Source organism: Dysidea avara, chromosome 7 (assembly GCF_963678975.1).
Source record: "Dysidea avara chromosome 7, odDysAvar1.4, whole genome shotgun sequence".
NCBI lineage: Eukaryota > Metazoa > Porifera > Demospongiae > Dictyoceratida > Dysideidae > Dysidea > Dysidea avara.
In genome coordinates this window covers 16,782,121-16,807,395 of record NC_089278.1, presented here as the reverse complement: position 1 = coordinate 16,807,395, position 25,275 = coordinate 16,782,121, and the positions used below count along the sequence as shown (strand labels likewise).

The 25,275-nt window shown below is 36.6% G+C and overlaps 1 protein-coding gene across 1 annotated transcript in view; it reads right to left on the bottom strand.

The window, feature by feature from the left end:
• Positions 1–25,275, bottom strand: part of LOC136260774 (uncharacterized) — a 192,834-nt gene that overhangs the window by 53,606 nt on the left and 113,953 nt on the right. Inside the window, exons 17-27 of the mRNA XM_066054640.1 lie at positions 24,524–24,847; positions 23,686–24,003; positions 23,139–23,462; positions 21,083–21,400; positions 14,033–14,356; positions 13,191–13,508; positions 12,644–12,967; positions 10,602–10,919; positions 7,882–8,205; positions 2,059–2,376; positions 1,367–1,690 (exon numbers count right to left, since the gene is read on the bottom strand). Of these exons, the coding sequence (XP_065910712.1) occupies positions 1,367–1,690; positions 2,059–2,376; positions 7,882–8,205; positions 10,602–10,919; positions 12,644–12,967; positions 13,191–13,508; positions 14,033–14,356; positions 21,083–21,400; positions 23,139–23,462; positions 23,686–24,003; positions 24,524–24,847 (3,534 nt within the window). The remainder of the gene's footprint in view (positions 1–1,366; positions 1,691–2,058; positions 2,377–7,881; positions 8,206–10,601; positions 10,920–12,643; positions 12,968–13,190; positions 13,509–14,032; positions 14,357–21,082; positions 21,401–23,138; positions 23,463–23,685; positions 24,004–24,523; positions 24,848–25,275) is intronic.

Here is a 25,275-nt window from a genome sequence, read left to right as displayed (position 1 = left end):
CTGAACTCTCTACAAGGTGACTTCTTCTAGCTGATCTCTCTACAGGGTGACTTGGTTCTAGATGAACTCTCTACAGGGTGACTTGCATGTAGCTGAATTGTCTATCAGATTAACTGTTTGTAGCTGAATTCCGTACAGACTATCTTGCCATGTAATATAATTCTATAATGGAATAAGTTATAAACGTAGCTGAATGCTCTATTAGAGTGACTGTTCTATTAGAGTATCTCGATCTCGCATTTGCTACACGTAGTTGCGAATCATAACTCAGTGGTTTGTAATCCGATTCTTCTGTACTACTGCAAGGACTTTTTATGATGATTATTCCAGCTACACACTGATTTTCAGCTCATTGCTCTAAGCGGCTTGCCTGGTAGACGTGAAAACTAATAGTTTTTTATTCATAAAAATCGATCACGTAATTTTGACACAGATTGGGTTTTGTGTCATATCTCCATGGTCTTTATCCCAATTCCTTTCAAACCACAAAAAAGCACTCCAAGATGGTTACTCCATCTACACATCAATTTTCAACTCATTCCTCCTAGGGGTTTACCCTGTAGGCGTGACAGACCTTCGACCTTATTTTAAGCACATAATCGGTCATAACTCTGTGAATGTTCATCGGATTCCTACCAAAGTTGGTACTGAGATCGGCCGTAATGAGCCCTTCAAGTGTGTCAAATTTCAGCCCTATCCAAGTACGCATTCGTGTTTTATGGCGGATTTTGCGAAGTGTGCGAAATGAAGAAGAAAAAAACGAAGAAATTAAAACGAAATTTTTGTTCGCTCGTATCTCGGAAATGGCTGGACCGATTTTCTTCAAATTTGGTGTGTAGACTCCCATAACTGGCCAACACGTCTAGCAAATTTGGTTCCAATCGGATAAGGGATCACAGAGCTACATAGGTGTGAAAATTGCGTTTTCTTTCTTCCTGTTAATATACTCTCGGTGTGGCGCGCCGGCTTCTTGGGCCGCACGACACATGCTTGTCTGTTGCGCACCTGAACGCATTGGCTTTCCTTGGCTGCGTGACGCACTGTTGTGTGTCTCTAGGATTGTCAAACATTTTATTGGAACCTTTACATTGTACATGGCTACATTCTACCAAACCACATAGGAATGGTAATTGTATATGACAAAAGGACTTATACCTTGTCACAATACAATATACATAGTTACATGCGTTTGTATGTGTGTGTGTGTGTGTGTGTGTGTGTGTGTAGTGTAGTGTGTGAGTGTGTGTGTATTGTTTTATTATTATGTTTGCTGTCAAATTTTATTGCTTTATGTTTCACCGGTTATTTTGGAAATCTTTAATAGTAAGTGTAGCATGCAAAGTAAATATCAGATACAGATGCTTACCAATAAGTGCTTGTACTTCAAATGAGTGTGATCCATTGGTTTCAAATATCATTACAAAGCATGTATATGTGCCCTCGTCATCCTTACACAGAGGGGTAAAGTGAAGACTTCTACTGTAAGTGTTATCACTAAATGTCATTTGGCTGACAGTCACTCTGCTAGTATTCACTATTAAATCTCCTCCAGGTCCCATCCAACTGATGTTTACTAAACTGGGCTCCACTCCATCAACTGTTTCAACTATACACTGGACAAGTAGGGGATCACCAACCATAGCTCCTTGTACTGTACCACTTGGTGATGTGGTGATGGTGGGAGGAGGAACTACATATATGTGATAGGACAATTATCATATCAATTGTAATGTAGTACCATGCCAGGATCGAAACTAGATCTGTAGGTACATCCCTGGATGAATGACTGACCCGGACAACCACTGTATAACAGACTAAGCCCATTTATATTAAAATTGCAGGTTCACTTGTATGCATCAACTATTGATACATGGGTATGACTCAACACAAACATATAGATGGGAACAGTGGGATTCAATTGCTGGATATTCTATGAAGTGAACTATATTATTTTGACCAGACAAAATGTGACCCAAGTAAGCCAAATAATTTGGATGACCCTATCTGGTTTCAATCCTGTACCATGCACATGCGTGCAGTATATTATTCATTACTCACCAGTTACATCCAGTGTGATGCTATTGTTAGTTGTCACTGTTGTATTAGAATTGATCACCACCTCACACTGGTATACTTTATCATCATCAGATGTTGTTAGTAGTGATATAGTATAAGTGTCTGTGTACACTGCAGTACTGCTTGTCATTGAGCTAATATTAACTCCTTCCACTCTCTCTAGTTCTGTACTATCACTACTCCACACAATGTCCACTCTACTGGTGATACCTCTCACAGTAGTCACATTACATTCCAAAGTTAATGGCTGGCCAACTGTCTGATTGTTGGAGGCAATAATAGTTACACTGGGTGTTGGAACTATAAAAACAATATTACCAATAATATATACAAATAAAACAGCCAAACTGCAGACAAAGGGTGCAGCCTTCAGTGAAAAAGTTGTGAAATTAAAGATAGTGGCCAAGAAATGGTTGCAATTATGTTAATGTTAATAATGGCTATGTGCATTATTAGCATTAACATCATTGCAGCCATTTCTTGGCTGCCACCATTCACAACTTTTTTCATCCAGACTATTGAAGGCGGCAATTTTTTCATAGCTTGGATGTTTTTGTGTGGATTTCATATCTTTTTTGTACTCCTTTCTTCTTAACTACAGACCCAATGATGATTATTGAAGACAGGAGTTATAATTGTATTGTTTTATTTGACTTTTGGTGATATCATTGTAATGTTGCTGCAGACCTTCAGTGGTGGTCACTGTAAAGCATTAATACAATACAATACAATATTCTAATAGAATGTACATATTTTGAAGAATTCTAATAAACAATCTAGAATTTCCATAAACTTTCACTATTAAGTACATTTTAGCATTTATAAAATTGAATTAACTGAGGTGAACAGCTGTGGCTCAGTGGTTAAGGATTTGGGTGTTCAGCTTGGAGGTCTCTGGTTTAGACTCTGGTAAGTTTTTCGACATTTTCATGCACTTTTATCTGAGGTGACTGTTCTATTACAGTATCTCAGCTCCAAAATTTACAGTTGTTTGGTTTTTGCTTTGTAATTCTATAGCTGCTACTTCTAACCATTGAAAGGCATTTCTATGATGGCTAGCCTATATACTATACGCACCAAATTCCATGAACAGTTTACCCTGTAACCATGACAGAGGTTCGATCTTTTTTACACGAATAAACATTTGTAGCATTATAGAAACTTATCAGATTCCTTGCAAACTTCACGTGTATTCATATGCTCTTTATCTGTACCAAATTTCAAGGTAATCAAATTATAGTTTTGTGTTTTATAACAAGTTTAGCAAAGTGTGCGAAAAGAATAATCTAGGTTCCATAGACTAAGAAGAAAAAATTAAAGCTTTAGCCACCTATTATCTCACAAATGGCTCAAGCAGATTTCATCAAATTTGGAGTGTGGCCTACCCTACCTAGTACACAGCTATAAAGCAAAAATAGTGTGCTTTGGAGAAGGGAAAATGGAGCTATGCATGTGTAAAAATCGTGATATCTTTTTCCTGTTAATATACACATTGTGTGATGCACTAACTTTCTTGGCCACACAACACACTACCGTTTGTTATGATGTTCTTAGCATTTAACATAATAATACACCCATGTAAAAATGGCTTGGTTATCCAAAAAGAGTAATTCAGTGAAGTAATATAGCTGATGACTATACAAAAGCTGATATTGGCATGGCAAAGAATACAACTAATAAAGATTTAACATCACTGACTTGTGCAGTCTTGGTGCATTCCCATTTAACTCTAATTGGTTAGTAATTTACATCACCTTTTATTGCTGAGCACCTTAATGTTAGGCAAGCAATCTTCTTTGAAATTTCTGTATATTTATTTATTTGTGTATTTGTCTGCAACGGAAGTACATGATGTAAGGTGTTGTGCAATGAAGTGAATGAGGAAATGCAGCAAAGGTTGTTGTGGAATCTGTTGTGCAATTCAATATGTGATGGGTCTTTGGAGCCTTGGATACTGTGTGTGGATAACTCAGAACACCACACCACGGCTGGAGAGCAGCCAGTGACATTTGTGATGGTCCGTGGTGACCACAAGACTTTACCTCAAACAAACTTTAAGGTTACAATGCCAGCCACTTGTGCTTCACAATGCAAAATAATTTAAAACCTGATTTTCAATGTTACCTTTGACTTGCGGGATGCATGAAAATTCATTGCAAAACATCTAGCTTAAAGCACCTGTCACCTGCTTTCCTGCTGTACTTAACTAGAATTGGTGTGTACATTATGTTAGACATTATTACACCACTTTTGGCACATGCTGTGTACATACATAGCTCAAACTAGAAAGATTCTGATCAGGCTGTGAGCATAATTGTGATAAGTGTGGTAAAGCATACAGAGTAAACATTGGATAGTGCCATGAGTCAGTTTGTTAAAGTTCTCACAGACACAACAAGCCAATTTCAACAATCTTTTAAATTGTCTATGCTCACATGCTCACATCATGATCATCCCATCATTCACCTGTAGAAATAAGTACATACATGCAACCTATTTTATTTTCAAAACATGTGAGGCATATCACCTAGTCTGCAGATAGCCAAAGTAAAACTACTATCTAATGAAAGTAAATAGGAATTAATTAGAAACACATCAAGATTGCTAATGATAAATCATTTTATAAAACTTTGAGATCAAATGGAAAATGTACTTTATTTTTCATAAATCAAAATACTTGTGTAGGGTCCGCAATCCAAAAAATCAACTTTTACAAATCGATCGTAGGATGTTCATTGTACTATCCCATTGCTAGATCCACCATGAAACCGGAGACATGATTGTTGTCTTCACAGAAACATTGATTTTAGTATTTCTCAAGATGCAAAATTTATTTTTAAAATTACGTGCTCCACACAAAAGACCGGATAAAACTTGCTACTTAGCTAGAGTTATTGTAATTTAAAAAGTATGTACAGTAATAAGCAAATGATTCACTGGGTTCCTGGCACAGGGTTGCTTTCTTTAAAAAATCAGGAAACGAAACACAAATTTTCGAATACAAACTGCCCTATCGCTTCCTCATAGTGATGTGATAAGGTTGGATGGAAAGGATCTGAGACTTCTCACCATCTGGGTGAAGAGCATCAAAATTTTCATGAGTCATTCCAAGGGATTCTCTCAATGGTTCAAAAGTTCTTTCCAGTACTTCTGATGCCACACTGGTCACCTAATTTTGTTTAGAATGATGATAAATGATGGTCCAAAACGTTTGGTAGTAGTAGCAGTTGGTGTTTCTGTGATTTCATATGATGCAGTATACCAGCAGCTCACCAGCAGCTCACCAGGAGCTCCACCCAGCTCAAATCGAAAATGAAAAATTCGTGCTTTTTTTTTTGGTTTGTTTTGGGATATTTTGCAGCATAATGGTGATGTAGGGCGATCTAGTAAAGATTTGAAGCTGCTGTGGAGCGTGAGAAGTGAAGTCAAATTTGGACGATTTAGCTGCCTCCTGTGGTGCATAGCTTAGAGCCAGGTGTGGAAGCTGTGGATGAACAATAATTGACAACCACTGCTACCAAACATCCAGGGACATCTTTTGAATAGTTTTAGTCAATAATTAATGATTGTTGTGGCTTCAGAAGTGCTGGAAATGGCTAGAAAGTGCAAGACAATTCTTTGATCCTGCAGAAAATTTTGACGCTCGTCACCCAGATGGTGAGAAGTCTCAGATCTTTTCCAAAACTAACAGCATAGACAGACTATGCACCCAATCGTATTGAAACACTATGAGGAAGAGTTGACTTCTCTTGCCCTGGGTAGCAGGGCAGTTTGAAATCGAAAGTTCGTATTTCTTTGCCTGTTTTTTCAATGAAAGCTACCCTGTGCCAGGCACCCAGCAATTTGTTTGCTTATTACTGTGCATAATTTTTAACTACAACAACTCTAGATATGAGTAGCAACCTTTATTCAGTTTTTTGTGTTGAGCACGAAATTTTACAAATAAGTTTTGTGTCTTGCGAGATACTAAAAACAATATTTTTGTCAAGACAACAATTGTGCCTCTGGTTTTATGGTGGATCTAGCAGTGGGATACCACAATGAACATTCTACAATGGTAGGGGGATTGATTTGTAAAAGTTGATTTTTTGGGTTGCGGACCCTCACTTGTGTGAAGCTGAGAAACTAGCAAACATCTGAAATAGTTTATGAAGACATGCCAGTGTACAATAAGCTAGCTAGCTAACGTATGGAGCTGCCATGTTAGTGCTTGTCATGTACTGGGATAGGAAACTTCCATAAATGTTCTAAAACCTTGCCTTCCTCATGCTATATGAATAATAAAGTAATCAGCGCATGGCCTTTATGCTAATAAAACAATTGACTTTGCCTCATGCTTTATTAGTATCCAAATTTCTCAGTACTGATTTGAATCATGCTTAATAAGTATAGATACAAGAATTTGTTGCCTCTAATATTGAGTTGAAAACATTAGTGCTTGCTTATAACCATTGCTGCATGTGTATAACTCACTATAGTAATCAGGTTTATTTTTTGTGGCATGCACATTATATTTTCTTAGACATGTGACTCACTACTATGAGTCTTGATTACAGATTAATAAGTGTATATACATATGCGTAACACTTTCACACCTCAGATCAAAGGAGCCGCCCAGGCTACATTTCATATGTACTAGCCGAGATACATCTGAATGTAGACCAGGCTACAAGTGGGCAGCAATTATATAGATGTTAAGGTTAAAATTGACTTGGATTTCACCATGAAAACCACTCAGACAGAAACCATTTTGTTATCTTCGCCATCCTACAAATTGAAAAACTTTGGGCTAAGGTGAAAACTAGTGCTAAAGTTTATTCACCAATTGTATCCACAAGTATCCGAATATGGACCACATCCCCATCATGAAGTTACCACTTTGCATGAAGTAACCACTCTACAAGCAAGTTTACCTATCTAGGCCTTTAGTAAACCAGGGCTGTAGCCAGACTTTTTATCTGGGTAGGTTGTTTTAGAAAAAAAGGGGACCATTTAAATTGTATGATTCAGATTATATTATAGTGTGTGCACCTAGCATGCTTCCATGCTGAAACTAGGAGGCCTGGGGCATGCTCCCCAGGACATGTTTTGAAAATAGATACTAAAAGGTTGAATTTAGTAGCATTTCAGTCAATAAAAGTGACAATATTTTTAGGAAAGCTCAAGACTAGCTACATGGATGACATCTGGAAAAACATCTCTACTGCTACTGTAAAGTGCATTGCATTTAATACAAGCACTGAATGAGCTACTCAGAGCACTTAATTTAGGTTCTTATTAGTGGTAATTAGTAAACTGTAGCTAATGTACTTTTGCTACTGAAAATTTGGACTTGTATACTAAAATTGTGGATCTTTTTGGTAAAATTGTGGACCTATTTACTGAAATTGTGGACCTTTTTTCCAAGAGGCGGTTCTTCAGAACCCTCCGAAACCTCCCAGTTACAGGCCTGTAAACTCCATAATTATTCCATAAATGATTCAATAGCACTGATTAAAACATTAAACTCGCATAACCAAAATTGTCTCTGATATCTCTAGGATTTGTCCATTGATCGTAACAACATAACCAGAAAGTACTAGCTGTTGAACCATAATCAAAACTTTTAGGCATCCATATATAATATATCCAGTGGTTGCACTTGGGTGATTGATCACCCTATGCAGGCCATCAGCTTGATATGGATGGGAAGTGTTACATATTAGTTGTAACACAGGGCATTCAGGAATTGCCTGATATGTATTCCCATGTTACAACTATTACATTTAGTAAACCTTAACATATGTATATATTATATACACATACCAGCTAGTGTTTGAATTTCAAGTGAAGATGACTCATTAGTTTCAAGTATCCTTACAAAACACAAGTACACTTCTGCATCATCCTCAAACAAGGAGGTAAAGATCAGACTTCTATTATAAGTGTTATCACTGGATGTGATTTGGCTGACAGCCACTCTGCTAGTATTCATTATTAAATTTCCTCCAGGTCCCATCCAACTGATGTTTACTAAATTGGGCTCCACTCCATCAACTGTATCAACTATACACTGGACAAGTAGGGGATCACCAACCATAGCTCCTTCTACTGTGCCACTTGGTGACGTAGTGATTGTAGGAAGAGGAACTGTGTGTGCAATACAATAATAGTTCCAACACAAGCACAAGTGTGTTGCCTGTTATCACATACTCACCACATGTTAAACACCTTCTGCATTTGAATTAAACCTTTAAGGACCTTTTTTAACAACTTAAAAAAATTAGTGGCATTAAGATGATTGCTTTAAAGGTAGTATGTCACATAGCTATATGCTTCTTGCTGCAGTTAATGTAATAAAATGAATTTGTTTTGCCTACATGTTCCACTGGGATTCAGCATCAAATTCACCCATAGATGGCAGAAAGTGTTTGGGGGGGACTGAGGCCCCCTTGCTCTGCTGAAGTGATGTCTCAATGAAATTATCCTTATTGTAGTGGGCTGAAAGATTGATATACTAAAAGCCTTTCAGTAAAATAAAATAATAAAATACCCTAATAGAGCAGTCAAATCGCTTTATAAAAACGTGTTCCTAAAAGTATTGAAAAAACACAAAAAATGCTCACAGCAGGAATGATCACTTACTTTGAGAGCTGGTGTCTTACCACTGTACCAAGGTGTCTAAGGGCTGTTTATATTGTTTATAAATGCTATGCTATGTTCATTAACCCTGTAGTCAACAGCTAAAAGCTTTGCCAAAAGAGGTTTTTTATTAACTGCAAATAGCCTTTTTAAAATACTTTTGACTTTAAAAAGTTGGTGTTTTAGTTTTAAATACTTCAAATTGTACCTATAAATCAATTCTGGTAACTTTAAGACATCGTGAAAGTTAAAATGGTGACAGCTTCTGGGGATCACAGCCTCCCAGACCCCTCTGCTACCAGAGATTCTATACTCTGCCCTCCTCCCCCTTCCCCAACACCAACTACTTCCTCTGCTACTGAATTTACCTGAGTCATCATTAAAATTTTTGCCATTAACCTACCATCACCTCCACCACCTTGGATTTTACATATTTTTCACACTGACTTTTTGAGGGTTGCACCCTTTTTTACAGCTTGGCTATTTGGATTAGATATCTTTTTTTTTTGCAATTACATACCCCAAAGCCAGCCCATGGCGTTTTCTTTGTAATTGTCATATTCTTTGCTCTGCAGAAATGAGGAACACTGCAGATTTTTACTAGTGATGCATATGTATACTTTGTTTATAATTAAAATTATCATCACTTGAACTTACAGGTTTGGAGTATGGAAAAGCTGGAACAACCCAGAACAATGTTATTTTTTGTGACTGGAATCACGTAGCATGCTACAGATTATAAAGACTCCATGGTGGAATGAACAAAATTTGTTTGATAATACGCTCTTTTATCCTTACTTGTAGCAAATCTGCGGGGTACACGATAAATCCACAGGAAAGTTAGCATTAATTGGGATGCAAGTAACCATACGTGCATCCTAACACAACCTAGATATCTCAGCTACACTCCATCCCCTTAACTGTGATTTAAAAACCTTTGAAAGACAATGCAGCTTCTAGCTAGTACTGTGCCAACTCATCACAATTCATTAATTTGTACTGAAGTAGCTATGACTCAAATAAATTTGGTCTCTGATCAATTTAGCTAGTGATTGTCTTGTAGCAAATGTCTTGAGATTGCAGTGATTGTGTACTTAGATAAAGTTATGGCTGAGAAAGATCGTTCTAATAACTTTAATTATGCATATCCCAATTAATGTTCACCCTCATATTTATTCGTGTTTCACAACTCTTTATTTCTATGATTCCTAATCAAACTTCAAACTTAGCCTACACCTGGTGGACATTTAATTCCTAATTTAGTTAATATACTAGTGGAGATCTGATCCCCTAATTCAATCTATAAAACTGAATTATATATTAAATGTCTACTAGTATATCTTCAGGTGTAGACGACCTCCCTTGTTTCACAACTTTTTATTTCTATGATCCCTAATCAAATTTTAAACTTTAATTTTTCTTTCATACTTGTAAAACCGATTCATTAAATATTTAATTAAAATGTGGTTATTCAACTAGAAAGTTTAATAATGGGCAACTCCAAATATTTTGATAACTGGTTTCCAGTTCAGATTTTTTATGGTGTCAAAGCATAGTTACATTGCATAATTATGTAGAAAGAAAAGTATTCCACACTTGCATGCAATCTAGCAGGTGGGGGGCATGCCTCCAGAAAGTTACAGAGTGATTTCAGCAGTCTGTTACATTTGTATGTGCTCATGTATTGGGGACACTGTTTTATTAGAGGGACTGTTCTATTAGAGTATCTCAGTCATGCTGGACAGTTTCTGGAAACCTTAGAAACACCCCTGATGGTAGAAATAATTTCAATATTGTAGGTGTCCCTAAAAGGTTCCTACAGTAAATAATCTGGAATTAAAAACCAGAAATCTGTGACAAGGGTATTTGTCCATAACATTATCGGTATTGTAAGTGTTACTCACCAGTTACATCCAGTGTGGTGCTATTGTTAGTTGTCACTGTTGTGTTAGAATTGATCACCACCTCACACTGGTATACTTTATCATCATCAGATGTTGTTAGTAGTGATATAGTATAAGTGTCTGTGTACACTGCAGTACTGCTTGTCATTGAGCTAATATTAACTCCTTCCACTCTCTCTAGTTCTGTACCATCACTACTCCACACAATGACCACTCTACTGGTGATACCTCTCACAGTAGTCACATTACATTCCAAAGTTAATGGCTGACCAACTATCTGACTACTGGGGGCAGTCTCTGTCACAACAGGAATGGGAACTGTAAGAAAAAATGTTAATTCATAATTTTCCTTTAGCTCTGAATAATTTATCAAATGCATTTTCCCATAAAGACACAATAAATGATCAATTATAACACACACACACACGCACGCACGCACGCACGCACGCACGCACGCACGCACGCACACACACACACACAAGGTTTGTACATGTGAACATGGCATCTAAGGGCTATTAACCAAATGTTTCCTATACAGCTGTTTTGTGGTATAGTGTGTGCATGGATCAAAGGTGGTTATTTGTAGTGCAGAGGAGTTATAAAACTAGTTTGTGATCTTGGGATTCACAATTGTTCAACAGGAACATATCCAGGATGTTTCCAAGGTGGTTTCCAGGTTTGCTAGTGAGTATATAATAGATGCTAATGACTCAGCCCCCAGCCACTGACACAATTTAAAATGCTTTAGATTGGCCTCATGAATAGTATAAACTATTTTCAACATAATAAATTATATTATGCTTAGTTAGTGCTAAATGTCATTATGGTTTATGGTTGATCAGTGATCCAAATACATTTCCAAATTATCTAATTGAAATTAAAAACTATATACTAAGTATCTCTAAATTTCAGATTAGTCTTACATTTACATTATTCCATTTTGATGTCATATTCTGTTATGAATGTTTTATTAGAGTAGTTTTGACTGCTTTATTAGAGTATCTCGATCTTCAAAAAGTTTTTCAATACAAAACCTAGTTATTCTTTAAGGAACTAATGTAAGTTTCCTATTACAGTGTAGCGATATCTTACCCTGCCATGTTCCCATTTAGTAACTAAGATAGTCTGGTGTCCCCCCACAAGCTAAAAGGTTTCCAGAACCCCAGGAAACATCCTAAATATGCGCCTGTTCAATGTATTCATTGATGCCAAATTGCTATCTATGCTAGTTTGGGTAAAATACTGTGGTATTTTGTGGTAGCACAATGTGATTACAAAGATATAATGGATATTGCAGCAGTCAGGGAGCAGTTTAACTTTTACTATTTAATATTGTAACCGTTGCTAGGTTAGGTAATCCTAAGGCTGCAGCACATGTACCCTCAGTGCTGGTCACTGTAAAGCATCAATAATAATGTAACTATTGTCATATTCACCACTTTGCAGTGGCTACTCCTATGGTTATGTGGTGTATGGATACTTTTGATTAGGCTTGAGTCTATTATGCATTTGAATTTACCCATTTTGCTTTTTGCAAAATTAGTTAATTATGCTCATTTTTATGCTCTTCCTTTTCTTACTAAGCCTCAAATTTTAAGTTAAAACAGCCATACGAAACCATAATTGACACATAAATCACAAATTTTCTTTGGTAGCTATCCAAAAAAATCTGCTATTCAAACTTCTATAAAACTTTAAATTAGCAATTATCACAACAGTTGCATTGTTTATTTTACCTTTGATAGAGATTGGTATGCAATAGATTGAATAGGCAATTTTATTGTAATTTCTATCTCTCTAGAGGAGCTTCTCCAAAATAATGCTCAAATAATGCCTATTATGCTAGCATTATGCTTGATGCTTTTGCCTACCTAAACTATGCTGGCATAATAGACTCAAGCCTACTTTTGATGACTTTTCACTACACTATACTACAGATTATTTTATTTTACTAACAGACAAACAATGTATTATGTACTAGAATTTACATACGTACTGGATGCCATTATTTACACCTCTGCCAATAATATATTAATTCTTACCAACAAGTGGTTGTAGTTCAACGTTGCTTAATCCATTGGTTTCAAGTATTAATACACTACATGTATATTTTACTGCATCATCCTCAAACAATTTGGTAAAGATCAGACTTCTATTATAAGTGCTATCACTGGATGAGATTTGACTGACAGTCACTCTGCTAGTATTCACTATTAAATCTCCTCCAGGTCCCATCCAACTGATGTTTACTAAACTGGGCTCCACTCCATCAACTGTATCAACTATACACTGAACAAGTAGAGGATCACCAACCATAGCTCCTTGTACTGTACCACTTGGTGATGTGGTGACGGTGGGAGGAGGAACTGTACATATGCAAGAATTAGTATGATTGCCATATTCAGTGTAGATGCATATTTAGTTTAAGTGTGCAAGAAGACTAGATAAGCAATTACAATGTACGATTATATATATCCCTCCATTTCTACTTACCCGTAAATATTGAGCTAAATTATGAATAATAACTATCATTTTATTTGCAAATCAAAAAGAGTTATTACTAGTACTTCATAGTTGTTCATTACTCACCAGTCACATCTAGTGTTATGCTATTGTTAGTTGTCACTATTGTGTTAGAATTGATCACCACCTCACACTGGTATACTTTATCATCATCAGATGTTGTTAGTAATGATATAGTATAAGTGTCTGTGTACACTGCAGTACTGCTTGTCATTGAGCTAATATTAACTCCTTCCACTCTCTCTAGTTCTGCACCATCACTACTCCACACAATGTCCACTCTACTGGTGATACCTCTCACAGTAGTCACATTACATTCCAGAGGTAATGGCTGACCAACTATCTGATTAATGGGAGCAGTAACAGTTACAGTAGGAGTGGGAACTGTAAGAATAATATCATTAATTCATAGCTCTGAATAATTTATTGCATGCATTTTTCTCCATAAATTCAGACACAGATAAAAGTTAACACACACACACACATACACACGACTGGTTTTGACATGGTGTCCAAGGGGAGATTGGAAACAACATAAATTGAAAACTGAAACTTTAAATAAATGGAAACTGAAAAACTGAAATTAGTCAAACATAAATTGTCACTAATAGTATTTTTTACAAGACCATCTCATTATTTTAAATTTGGTGTAGCCAAATACAGCTTATCACATAAAGAAATACATATGATAAGATTAATATAAAACTGTTTTGTTTTCTGAAACTACCACACTATAATCTACCTTTACCCATCTAAAATGATTATCGTGCCATTGGGTTTTACTACATGGCTATATTTAATACTGAAATGCTGTTTAGATATAATTCTACAGTTACATACATGTAGCCAGTTATGTTGTATAAAGCTTGACTAATGTCTATAGCATACGTATATACATATGTACATACCAGCTAGTATTTGGATTTCAAATGAAGATGACTCATTAGTTTCAAGTATCATCACAAAACACATGTACACTCCTGCATCATCCTCAAACAAGGAGGTAAAGTGAAGACTTCTATTATAAGTGTTATCACTGGATGTGATTTGACTGACAGCCACTCTGCTAGTATTCACTATAAAATCTCCTCCAGGTCCCACCCAACTGGCATTTACTAAACTGGATTCCACTCCATCAACTGTATCAACTATACACTGGACAAGTAGTGGATCACCAACCATAGCTTCTTGTACTGTACCACTTGGTGATGTGGTGATGGTGGGAGGAGGAACTGTATGAATGATAAAAATTGATACAAAAATTCCAACACAAGCAAAAAGTGCTTTGCCTGATCAAGACACACGGTAGTGTGTCGTGCGGCCCAAGAAGCCGGCGCGCCACACCGTGAGTATATTGACAGGAAGAACGAAAACGTCATTTTCACACCTTTGTATCTCGGTGATAACTTATCTGATTGGAACCAAATTTGCTACACAGTTGCCCGCCAGCTGAGGGAGTCTACATTCCAAATTTGAAGGAAATCGCTCAAGCCATATCCGAGATACGAGCTGCCAAAATTTCGTTTTTTTTTCTTCGTTTTTTTTTTCTTCTTCTTCGTCTTTTCGCACACTTGCAAAAATTGCTATAACAAGCAAACGCGTACTCCGATCGCCTTGAAATTTGGTACACAGAAAGGGAGTCCAAAGGCGAATCCTAGCATCAAATTTGGTACAAATCCAATGAATGGTTCAGGAGTTATGATCGATTATTCGCGTAAAACAAGATCGATTTGTTGTCACGCCTACAGGGTAAACCGCTTCATGGAATGAGTTGAAAATTGCTATGTAGATGGAGTAACCATCGTAGGAGTGCCTTTTGGTGGTTTGAAAGGAATCGAGATAAAGACCACGGAGATATGACACAAATCCCAACCTGTGTCACAATTACGCGATCGATTTTTATGAATAAAAATGTATTAGTTTTCACGCTTACTAGGCAAACCGCTTAGAGCAATGAGCTGAAAATCGGTGTATAGCTGGAATAATCTTCATAGAAAGTCCTTGCAGTAGTACAGAAGAATCGGATTACAAACCACTGAGTTATGATTCCAAAGCCAACTCCGTGTAGCAAATGCGAGATCGAGATACTCTAATAGAACAGTCACCCTAATAGAGCATTCGGCTAATTTATTTACTCCATTATAGAATTTTATTACATCACAAGTTATTCTGTAGGGAGTTCAGCTGCAAACAGTTAATCTTATAGACAGTTCAGCAAGAAGACAGTCACCATGTGGAGAGTTAAGCAAATATACCACTATAGAGATTCAGAACATTACAAGTCATACTGAAGAAAGTTCAGCTATAAACAAGTCATGCACTGTGTAGAGAATTCAGCTACAATTAAGTCACTCTCTAGAGAATTCAGTTACACAGAATTCTGCTACACACAAGTCACTGTGGAGAGAGTTCAGCTACAAACAAATTACCCTTTAGAGTGATCAGCTACAAACAAAACACTTTGCAGGGTGTTCAACTGCAACAAATCAATTACCTTTAGAGCGATCAGCAATGAACAAATCAACACAAATCAACCTGCAGTGAGATCACCTACAAAAAAGCACCTTGTACAGAGTTCAGCTACAAACAAATTACCCTGTAGAGAGATCGGCTACAAACAAATCAACTAGTAGAAAGATCAGCTACACACAAATCAACTTGTAGAGAGATCAGCTACAAACAAATCACCCTGTAGAGAGATCAGCTAGAAACTAGTCACAATGTAAGGAGTTCAGCTACAAGTAAATCACCCTGTAGAGAGTTCAGCTAAAACAAATCAACCTGCAGAGAGATCAGCTACAAATAAATCACTTTATAGACAGTTCAGCTACAAACAAATTACCTTGTAGAGAGATCGGCTGCAAATTAATCAACCTGCAGAGAGATCAGCTACACACAAATCAACTTGTAGAGAGATCAGCTACAAACAAATCACCCTGTAGAGAGATCAGCTAGAAACTAGATACAATGCAAGGAGTTCAGCTACAAGCAAAATCACCCTTTAGTGAGTTCAGCTACAAACAAATCCAAAGGTGGGGGTGTCATGCTAGCAGTGAAATCTACCTTTAAAACCACTGAACTTGCTTCTCCAGATAATCTAGAAATAGTAACAATTTCAGTTCACTCCCATCATAACTTAATTATCTGTGCTGTCTATTTGCCACCCAATTACAAAACTGATCATGTTCAAGACCTTTACTCCTATATCACAACATTAAGTTGCTCAGGGGATGTCATTTTGCTCGGTGATTTTAATGCTCCAGATATAGACTGGCAAACTTTTGCCTCTACTGCTGACAGTTCTGACCGCCTCTGTGATCTTATAATTGATCACAACTTGTTCCAGCATGTTGCTGTGCCCACACACATTCATGGAAATATTTTGGATTTAGTAATTACCAGTGATACTGACTTGATCAATGACTTAGTCGTTCATCCCCTCACTGATTTTCCACTACAATCTGACCATTTTATAATAACATTTTCTATTTGTGCTTCTGTTCACCATCATAGCTCTAGAAATGGAAAGCAACTTACATACAACTTGAATAAAGCAAACTGGTTGGGCCTAAATCAATTTATTGCATTCAATAATGCTGATGCCATTTTCTATTCTGATAACATTGAGATTGCTTGGGCAAGGTTGAAGGACCTATTACATGAATCTATGGACAAGTACATCCCAAAGAAACAACAACGTCCGCCCAATAGGCCCCAGTGGTTTACTTCGGAAATACAACACTATCTGAACAAATTACACACAATACGTAAAAAGGTTAAACGTAATCCAACAGAACACAATAAATCTACTCTGAAATCAGCTGAGGAAAACCTACAACAGCTCATAACATCTTCAAGGCAAGCCTATGAATCCTCTCTAGTGGAACAATATTCTTCATCAAACTCCAATAGAATTTATAAATTTATCTCAAGCCTTAAAAACAATCGGTCTATTCCAGCAGCCATGTCGCTTGACTCTGATTCTTGTGATGATGATCTTGGTATAGCCAATGGTTTTAATAAATACTTTCACTCAGTTTTTACCAAAAGTTTTATGGACCAACCACAGACTGCAGACAACCCTTCTGACATACCTGCTATGTCCTCAATTGATATCCAACCTGAGGAAGTTTTTGAATGTCTGTCTTCCTTGGATGCTAGTAAAGCAGCTGGGATTGATGCCATGAGCCCTGAGGTACTGAAACAGTGTGCTGGTCCAATTACTCCTATTGTCCATCATTTAATTAACTTGTCCATCACTTCATGCTCTCTTCCTAGTGAGTGGCAGACTCATCTTATAGTTCCCATACACAAGTCAGGTCCGAAGACAGACATAAAAAATTATCGTCCAATTTCACTGCTTTGTATTCTTTCAAAAATTTTGGAAAGATTAGTGTACAACAAGATAGTTGACAAAGTAATCAAGCTTGTTTCACCATTACAATTTGGTTTTGTTAGAGGCAGGTCATCATTACAACAACTACTCCTCTTTATCAACTCTGTAATTGAAGCTCATGAATTATCCACTCCCATTGATGTAATATATCTTGATATAAGAAAAGCATTCGACTCTGTTCCCCACAATGACTTATTGACCAGGTTATGGTCCCTGGGAATTCGCGGTGACCTGTGGAATTGGTTTCAGGCTTATCTTCTCAACAGACAACAACGAGTACGTATTAACAATTCTATTTCAGAGGTGCTACCTGTATTATCAGGAGTACCACAAGGCAGCATCCTTGGTCCTCTTTTGTTCATTCTTTACATCAATGATTTTCCTTCGCTATTAAAAGAATTACTGCCCTTTTTATTTGCTGACGACACCAAGTGTATACATACAGCTAAGACTGCTGAAGACTTCAACATTATACAAGAGGACCTTAACATAGCCAGCAACTGGTCCGTGTTGCGTAATTTATCATTTAATTGCTCCAAATGTGCTGTTTTACACTTTTGGTGCAACAATAATAGTACTGCTCAGTACTTCCTCAACAATAACAATATTGAATCGACAGAACTGATTAAAGACCTTGGGATCATGATATCTACTGACTTCTCCTGGTCTGCCCATTGTAATATGGTTGTGTCCAGAGCCTACAAACAGCTAGGCTTAATCCGTCGTAGTTTTACAACCAACTGTATCTTGACAAAGAAACAATTATACATCTCCTTGGTGCGTTCTCAACTTATGTACTGCTCCCAAATCTGGCGACCCAATCTTGTTCAAGATATCCAGCTTTTGGAAAGGGTTCAGCGGAGAGCCACAAAGTACATTCTTAATGATTATACTTCATCCTATAAAACTAGACTATTAAAGTTGTCGATGCTTCCCCTCATGTTTACTTACGAACTAAATGACTTGTTATTTTTTATTAAATCCATCAAGAATCCATCTTTACACTTTGACATCTCCAAGTGGGTCCATTTTAACAGCAACAGTTCTACAAGATCATCAACCCATTCCAAGCTAGTTCATAATTATACGAAATATAGCACCTCCCGCCACTTTTATTTTAACCGTTTACCACGTTTATGGAATGTACTGCCACCTTTAAATCTAGATCTATCTATAGCAACACTAAAGAGACAGTTAAACAACATCTTCTGGGCCATGTTCACTTCAAACTTTGATGACAATAATTACTGTACTTATCATGTTGTATGTCCTTGTCATAGGTGTAGTTCCACCCCAATTACCCCTTTGTTAATTAATTAGTTTACTTGTAATTTTTAGTTGCTCCCTTGTAATCTTAACTTATAATTGGGTGCTGATAGCTCTTATCAGCACACCAGCTGCTGTATTTTATAGTCTAGTTTAGTTTTATACCAACCCCCCAGTTTGTATCCATGTCTTTCAGCAGCAAAATCACAATAATAATAAAATAATAATAAAAATCAACCTGCAGTGAGATCACCCACAAAAACGCACTTGTACAGAGTTCAGTTACAAACAAATCACCCTGTAGAGAGATCAGGTAGAAGAATTCACCTTGTAGAGAGTTCATTTACAAAGAAACCATCATATAGAGAGTTCAGCTACAAAGAAATTACCCCGTAGAGAGTTCAGCTAGAAGAAGTCACCTTGTAAAGAGTTTAGCTACAAAGAAACCATCATGTACAGAGTTCAGCTAAAAAGAAACCACCTGTACAGAATTCAACTACAAACAAATTACCCTGTATAGAGATCAGCTAGAAGAAGTTACCTTGTAGATAGTTCAGCTGCAACAATTCACCCTGTAGAAAGATCATGCTAGAAGAAGTCACCTTGTAGAGTGTTCAGTTACAAAGAAACTATCATGTAGAGAGTTCAGCTGCAAACAAATCACTCTGTAGAGAGTTCAGCTACAAAGAAACCGCCATGTAGAGAGTTCAGCCTCATACAAACCACATAGTAGAGAATTCAACTACAACAAATCACCCTGTAGAGAAGAAGTTACCTTGTAGAGAGTTCAGCTACAAAGAAACCACCATGTAGAGAGTTTAGCTGCAAACAAATCACCTGTAGAGAGTTCCGCTAGAAACAAATCACCCCGTAGAGAGATCAGCTGGACGAAGTCACCTTGTAGAGAGTTCAGCTACAAAGAAACCATCATGTAGACAGTTCAGCTGCAAACAAATCACCCTGCAGAGAGTTCAGCTACAAAAGAATCACCCTGTAGAGAGTTCAGCTAGACGAAGTCACCTTATAGAGAGTTCAGCTACAAAGAAACCATCATGTAGAGAGTTCGGCTATAAAGACACCACCATGTAGAGAGTTTAGCTGCAAACAAATCACCTGTTACAGAGAGTTCAGCTACAAAGAAACCATCCTGTATATAGTTCAGCTACATTTCAAGTCACCCAGTAGAGAGATCAACTGCAAAAAAAATCCTGTGGGGAATAATGAGCATGTAATAAATATATGCATATAATTTGTATAATTACTAATAAAATCAAAAATAATTGAAGTACTAAAATTCTTCTTTAAGTTCTTTTCTTCTTCCTGTGGTAAAGAAAAAAACACATGGGTTAAAAAAGCCCCAAAACCAGCCATAGGCTGGCTTTGCAGTATACAAATACAAAAAGAAGTGATATCTAATCAAAAACAGCCAAGCTGTAAAAAAAGGTGCGGCCCCCATAAAGGCCATTGTGAAAAAAGATGTGAAATCCAAGGTGGCGGCCAAGAAATGGCTGTGATGGTAGGTTAATGGTTACATTTTAATAACGGCAATTCAGGTGAATTTTGTGCCGCTTGGTCTTGGCACCAAATTCACCTGAATTGTTGTTATTAAAATGTAACCATTAACCTACCATCACAGCCATTTCTTGGCCGCCACCTTGGATTTCACATCTTTTTTCACCATGGCCTTTATGGGGGCCGCACCTTTTTTTACAGCTTGGCTGTTTTTGATTAGATAATATACATCACCAAATGTTGAACACTGTCTAGGATAATGTGAACAAACATCATAAGACCATGCTGAGAAACTTAACGTGCATGCAGCATGAAAATATAAACTTTCAAAATCATATTTAGTAACTGGCACATAGAGTGAATTATTTTGCTACAACAGCGTATGTGGCATACTTACTATCTTATGTATGCAGTGCTCCTAGAGGCATGTATTTTAACCTGGACGATACTGTTAATACCCCTTGTACATCTTGAACCCCAGATGGTGCACAACTTGTTAACCCATAATGTAAGCATTGTGATTCAATCACACTTGGGTGGAAAACCTGTATAAAATAGCAGGGTTGTAGAGATTGCTTTATTGTACTTTAGGTTCTCCAAAATATGAAAAGCTTTAAATGACTTCATTTAATGAACATTTTATTCATGTATGTAGCTGCCTAGGTTGGTCTGTAATTTTCTTTTATCATTTATAATTTATGAATTCACACTGTGCCCCAAAAGCTGCTTTTGCAAAGTTAATTTACTAATATTATTATCAGTATTGTAAGTGGTATAAACTAACCAGTCACATCCAGTGTGATACTATTGTTAGTTGTCACTATTGTGATAGAATTGATCATCACCTCACACTGGTATACTTTATCATCATCAGATGTTGTTAGTAGTGATATAGTATAAGTGTCTGTGTACACTGCAGTACTGCTTGTCATTGAGCTAATATTAACTCCTTCCACTCTCTCTAGTTCTGCACCATCACTACTCCACACAATGTCCACTCTACTGGTGATGCCTCTCACAGTAGTCACATTACATTCCAGAGGTAATGGCAGACCAACTATCTGACTACTGGGGGCAGTCTCTGTCACAACAGGAATGGGAACTGTAAGAAAAAATGTTAATTCATAATTTTCCTTTAGCTCTGAATAATTTATCAAATGCGTTTTCCCATAAAGACACAATAAATGATCAATTATAACACACACACGCACACACACACGCACGCACGCACGCACGCACGCACGCACGCACGCACACACGCACGCACGCACACACACAAGGTTTGTACATGTGAACATGGCATCTAAGGGCTATTAACCAAATGTTTCCTATACAGCTGTTTTGTGGTATAGTGTGTGCATGGATCAAAGGTGGTTATTTGTAGTGCAGAGGAAGTTATAAAACTAGTTTGTGATCTTGGGATTCACAATTGTTCAACAGGAACATATCCAGGATGTTTCCAAGGTGGTTTCCAGGTTTGCTAGTGAGTATATAATAGATGCTAATGACTCAGCCCCCAGCCACTGACACAATTTAAAATGCTTTAGATTGGCCTCATGAATAGTATAAACTATTTTCAACATAATAAATTATATTATGCTTAGTTAGTGCTAAATGTCATTATGGTTTATGGTTGATCAGTGATCCAAATACATTTCCAAATTATCTAATTGAAATTAAAAACTATATACTAAGTATCTCTAAATTTCAGATTAGTCTTACATTTACATTATTCCATTTTGATGTCATATTCTGTTATGAATGTTTTATTAGAGTAGTTTTGACTACTTTATTAGAGTATCTCGATCTTCAAAAAGTTTTTCAATACAAAACCTAGTTATTCTTTAAGGAACCAATGTAGGTTTCCTATTACAGTGTAGCGATATCTTAACCTGCCATGTTCCCATTTAGTAACTAAGATAGTCTGGTGTCCCCCCACAAGCTAAAAGGTTTCCAGAACCCCAGGAAACATCCTAAATATGCGCCTGTTCAATGTATTCATTGATGCCAAATTGCTATCTATGCTAGTTTGGGCAAAATACCGTGGTATTTTGTGGTAGTACAATGTGATTACAAATTATAATGGATATTGCAGCAGTCAGGGAGCAGTTTAACTATTACTATTTAATATTGTAACCGTTGCTAGGTTAGGTAATCCTAAGGCTGCAGCACATGTACCCTCAGTGCTGTTCACTGTAAAGCATCAATAATAATATAACTATTGTCATATTCACCACTTTGCAGTGGCTACTCCTATGGTTATGTGGTGTATGGATACTTTTGATTAGGCTTGAGTCTATTATGCATTTGAATTTACCCATTTTGCTTTTTGCAAAATTAGTCAATTATGCTCATTTTTATGCTGTTCCTTTTCTTACTAAGCCTCAAATTTTAAGTTAAAACAGCCATACGAAACCATAATTGACACATAAATCACAAATTTTCTTTGGTAGCTATCCAAAAAAATCTGCTATTCAAACTTCTATAAAACTTTAAATTAGCAATTATCACAACAGTTGCATTGTTTATTTTACCTTTGATAGAGATTGGTATGCAATAGATTGAATAGGCAATTTTATTGTAATTTCTATCTCTCTAGAGGAGCTTCTCCAAAATAATGCTCAAATAATGCCTATTATGCTAGCATTATGCTTGATGCTTTTGCCTACCTAAACTATGCTGGCATAATAGACTCAAGCCTACTTTTGATGACTTTTCACTACACTATACTACAGATTATTTTATTTTACTAACAGACACACAATGTATTATGTACTAGAATTTACATACGTACTGGATGCCATTATTTACACCTCTGCCAATAATATATTAATTCTTACCAACAAGTGGTTGTAGTTCAACGTTGCTTAATCCATTGGTTTCAAGTATTAATACACTACATGTATATTTTACTGCATCATCCTCAAACAATTTGGTAAAGATCAGACTTCTATTATAAGTGCTATCACTGGATGAGATTTGACTGACAGTCACTCTGCTAGTATTCACTATTAAATCTCCTCCAGGTCCCATCCAACTGATGTTTACTAAACTGGGCTCCACTCCATCAACTGTATCAACTATACACTGAACAAGTAGAGGATCACCAACCATAGCTCCTTGTACTGTACCACTTGGTGATGTGGTGACTATGGGAGGAGGAACTGTACATATGCAAGAATTAGTATGATTGCCATATTCAGTGTAGATGCATATTTAGTGTAAGTGTGCAAGAAGACTAGATAAGCAATTACAATGTACGATTATATATATCCCTCCATTTCTACTTACCCGTAAATATTGAGCTAAAGTATGAATAATAACTATCATTTTATTTGCAAATCAAAAAGAGTTATTACTAGTACTTCATAGTTGTTCATTACTCACCAGTCACATCTAGTATTATGCTATTGTTAGTTGTCACTGTTGTGTTAGAATTGATCACCACCTCACACTGGTATACTTTATCATCATCAGATGTTGTTAGTAATGATATAGTATAAGTGTCTGTGTACACTGCAGTACTGCTTGTCATTGAGCTAATATTAACTCCTTCCACTCTCTCTAGTTCTGCACCATCACTACTCCACACAATGTCCACTCTACTGGTGATACCTCTCACAGTAGTCACATTACATTCCAGAGGTAATGGCTGACCAACTATCTGATTAATGGGAGCAGTAACAGTTACAGTAGGAGTGGGAACTGTAAGAATAATATCATTAATTCATAGCTCTGAATAATTTATTGCATGCATTTTTCTCCATAAATTCAGACACAGATAAAAGTTAACACACACAGACACACACGACTGGTTTTGACATGGTATCCAAGGGGAGATTGGAAACAACATAAATTGAAAACTGAAACTTTAACTAAATGGAAACTGAAAAACTGAAATTAGTCAAACATAAATTGTCACTAATAGTATTTTTTACAAGACCATCTCGTTATTTTAAATTTGGTGTAGCCAAATACAGCTTATCACATAAAGAAATACATATGATAAGATTACTATAAAACTGTTTTGTTTTCTGAAACTACCACACTATAATCTTCCTTTACCCGTCTAAAATGATTATCGTGTCATTGGGTTTTACTACATGGTTATATTTAATACTGAAATGCTGTTTAGATATAATTCTACAGTTACATGCATGTAGCCAGTTATGTTGTATAAAGCTTGACTAATGTCTATAGCATACGTATATACATACGTACATACCAGCTAGTATTTGGATTTCAAATGAAGATGACTCATTAGTTTCAAGTATCATCACAAAACACATGTACACTCCTGCATCATCCTCAAACAAGGAGGTAAAGTGAAGACTTTTATTATAAATGTTATCACTGGATGTGATTTGACTGACAGCCACTCTGCTAGTATTCACTATTAAATCTCCTCCAGGTCCCATCCAACTGGCATTTACTAAACTGGATTCCACTCCATCAACTGTATCAACTATACACTGGACAAGTAGTGGATCACCAACCATAGCTCCTTGTACTGTACCACTTGGTGATGTGGTGATGGTGGGAGGAGGAACTGTATGAATGATAAAAGATAAAAATTGATACAAAAATTCCAACACAAGCAAAAAGTGCTTTGCCTGATAATATACATCACCAAATGTTGAACACTGTCTAGGATAATGTGAACAAACATCATAAGACCATGCTGAGAAACTTAACGTGCATGCAGCATGAAAATATAAACTTTCAAAATCATATTTAGTAACTGGCACATAGAGTGAATTATTTTGCTACAACAGCGTATGTGGCATACTTACTATCTTATGTATGCAGTGCTCCTATAGGCATGTATTCTAACCTGGACGATACTGTTAATACCCCTTGTACATCTTGAACCCCAGATGGTGCACAACTTGTTAACCCATAATGTAAGCATTGTGATTCAATCACACTTGGGTGGAAAACCTGTATAAAATAGCAGGGTTGTAGAGATTGCTTTAT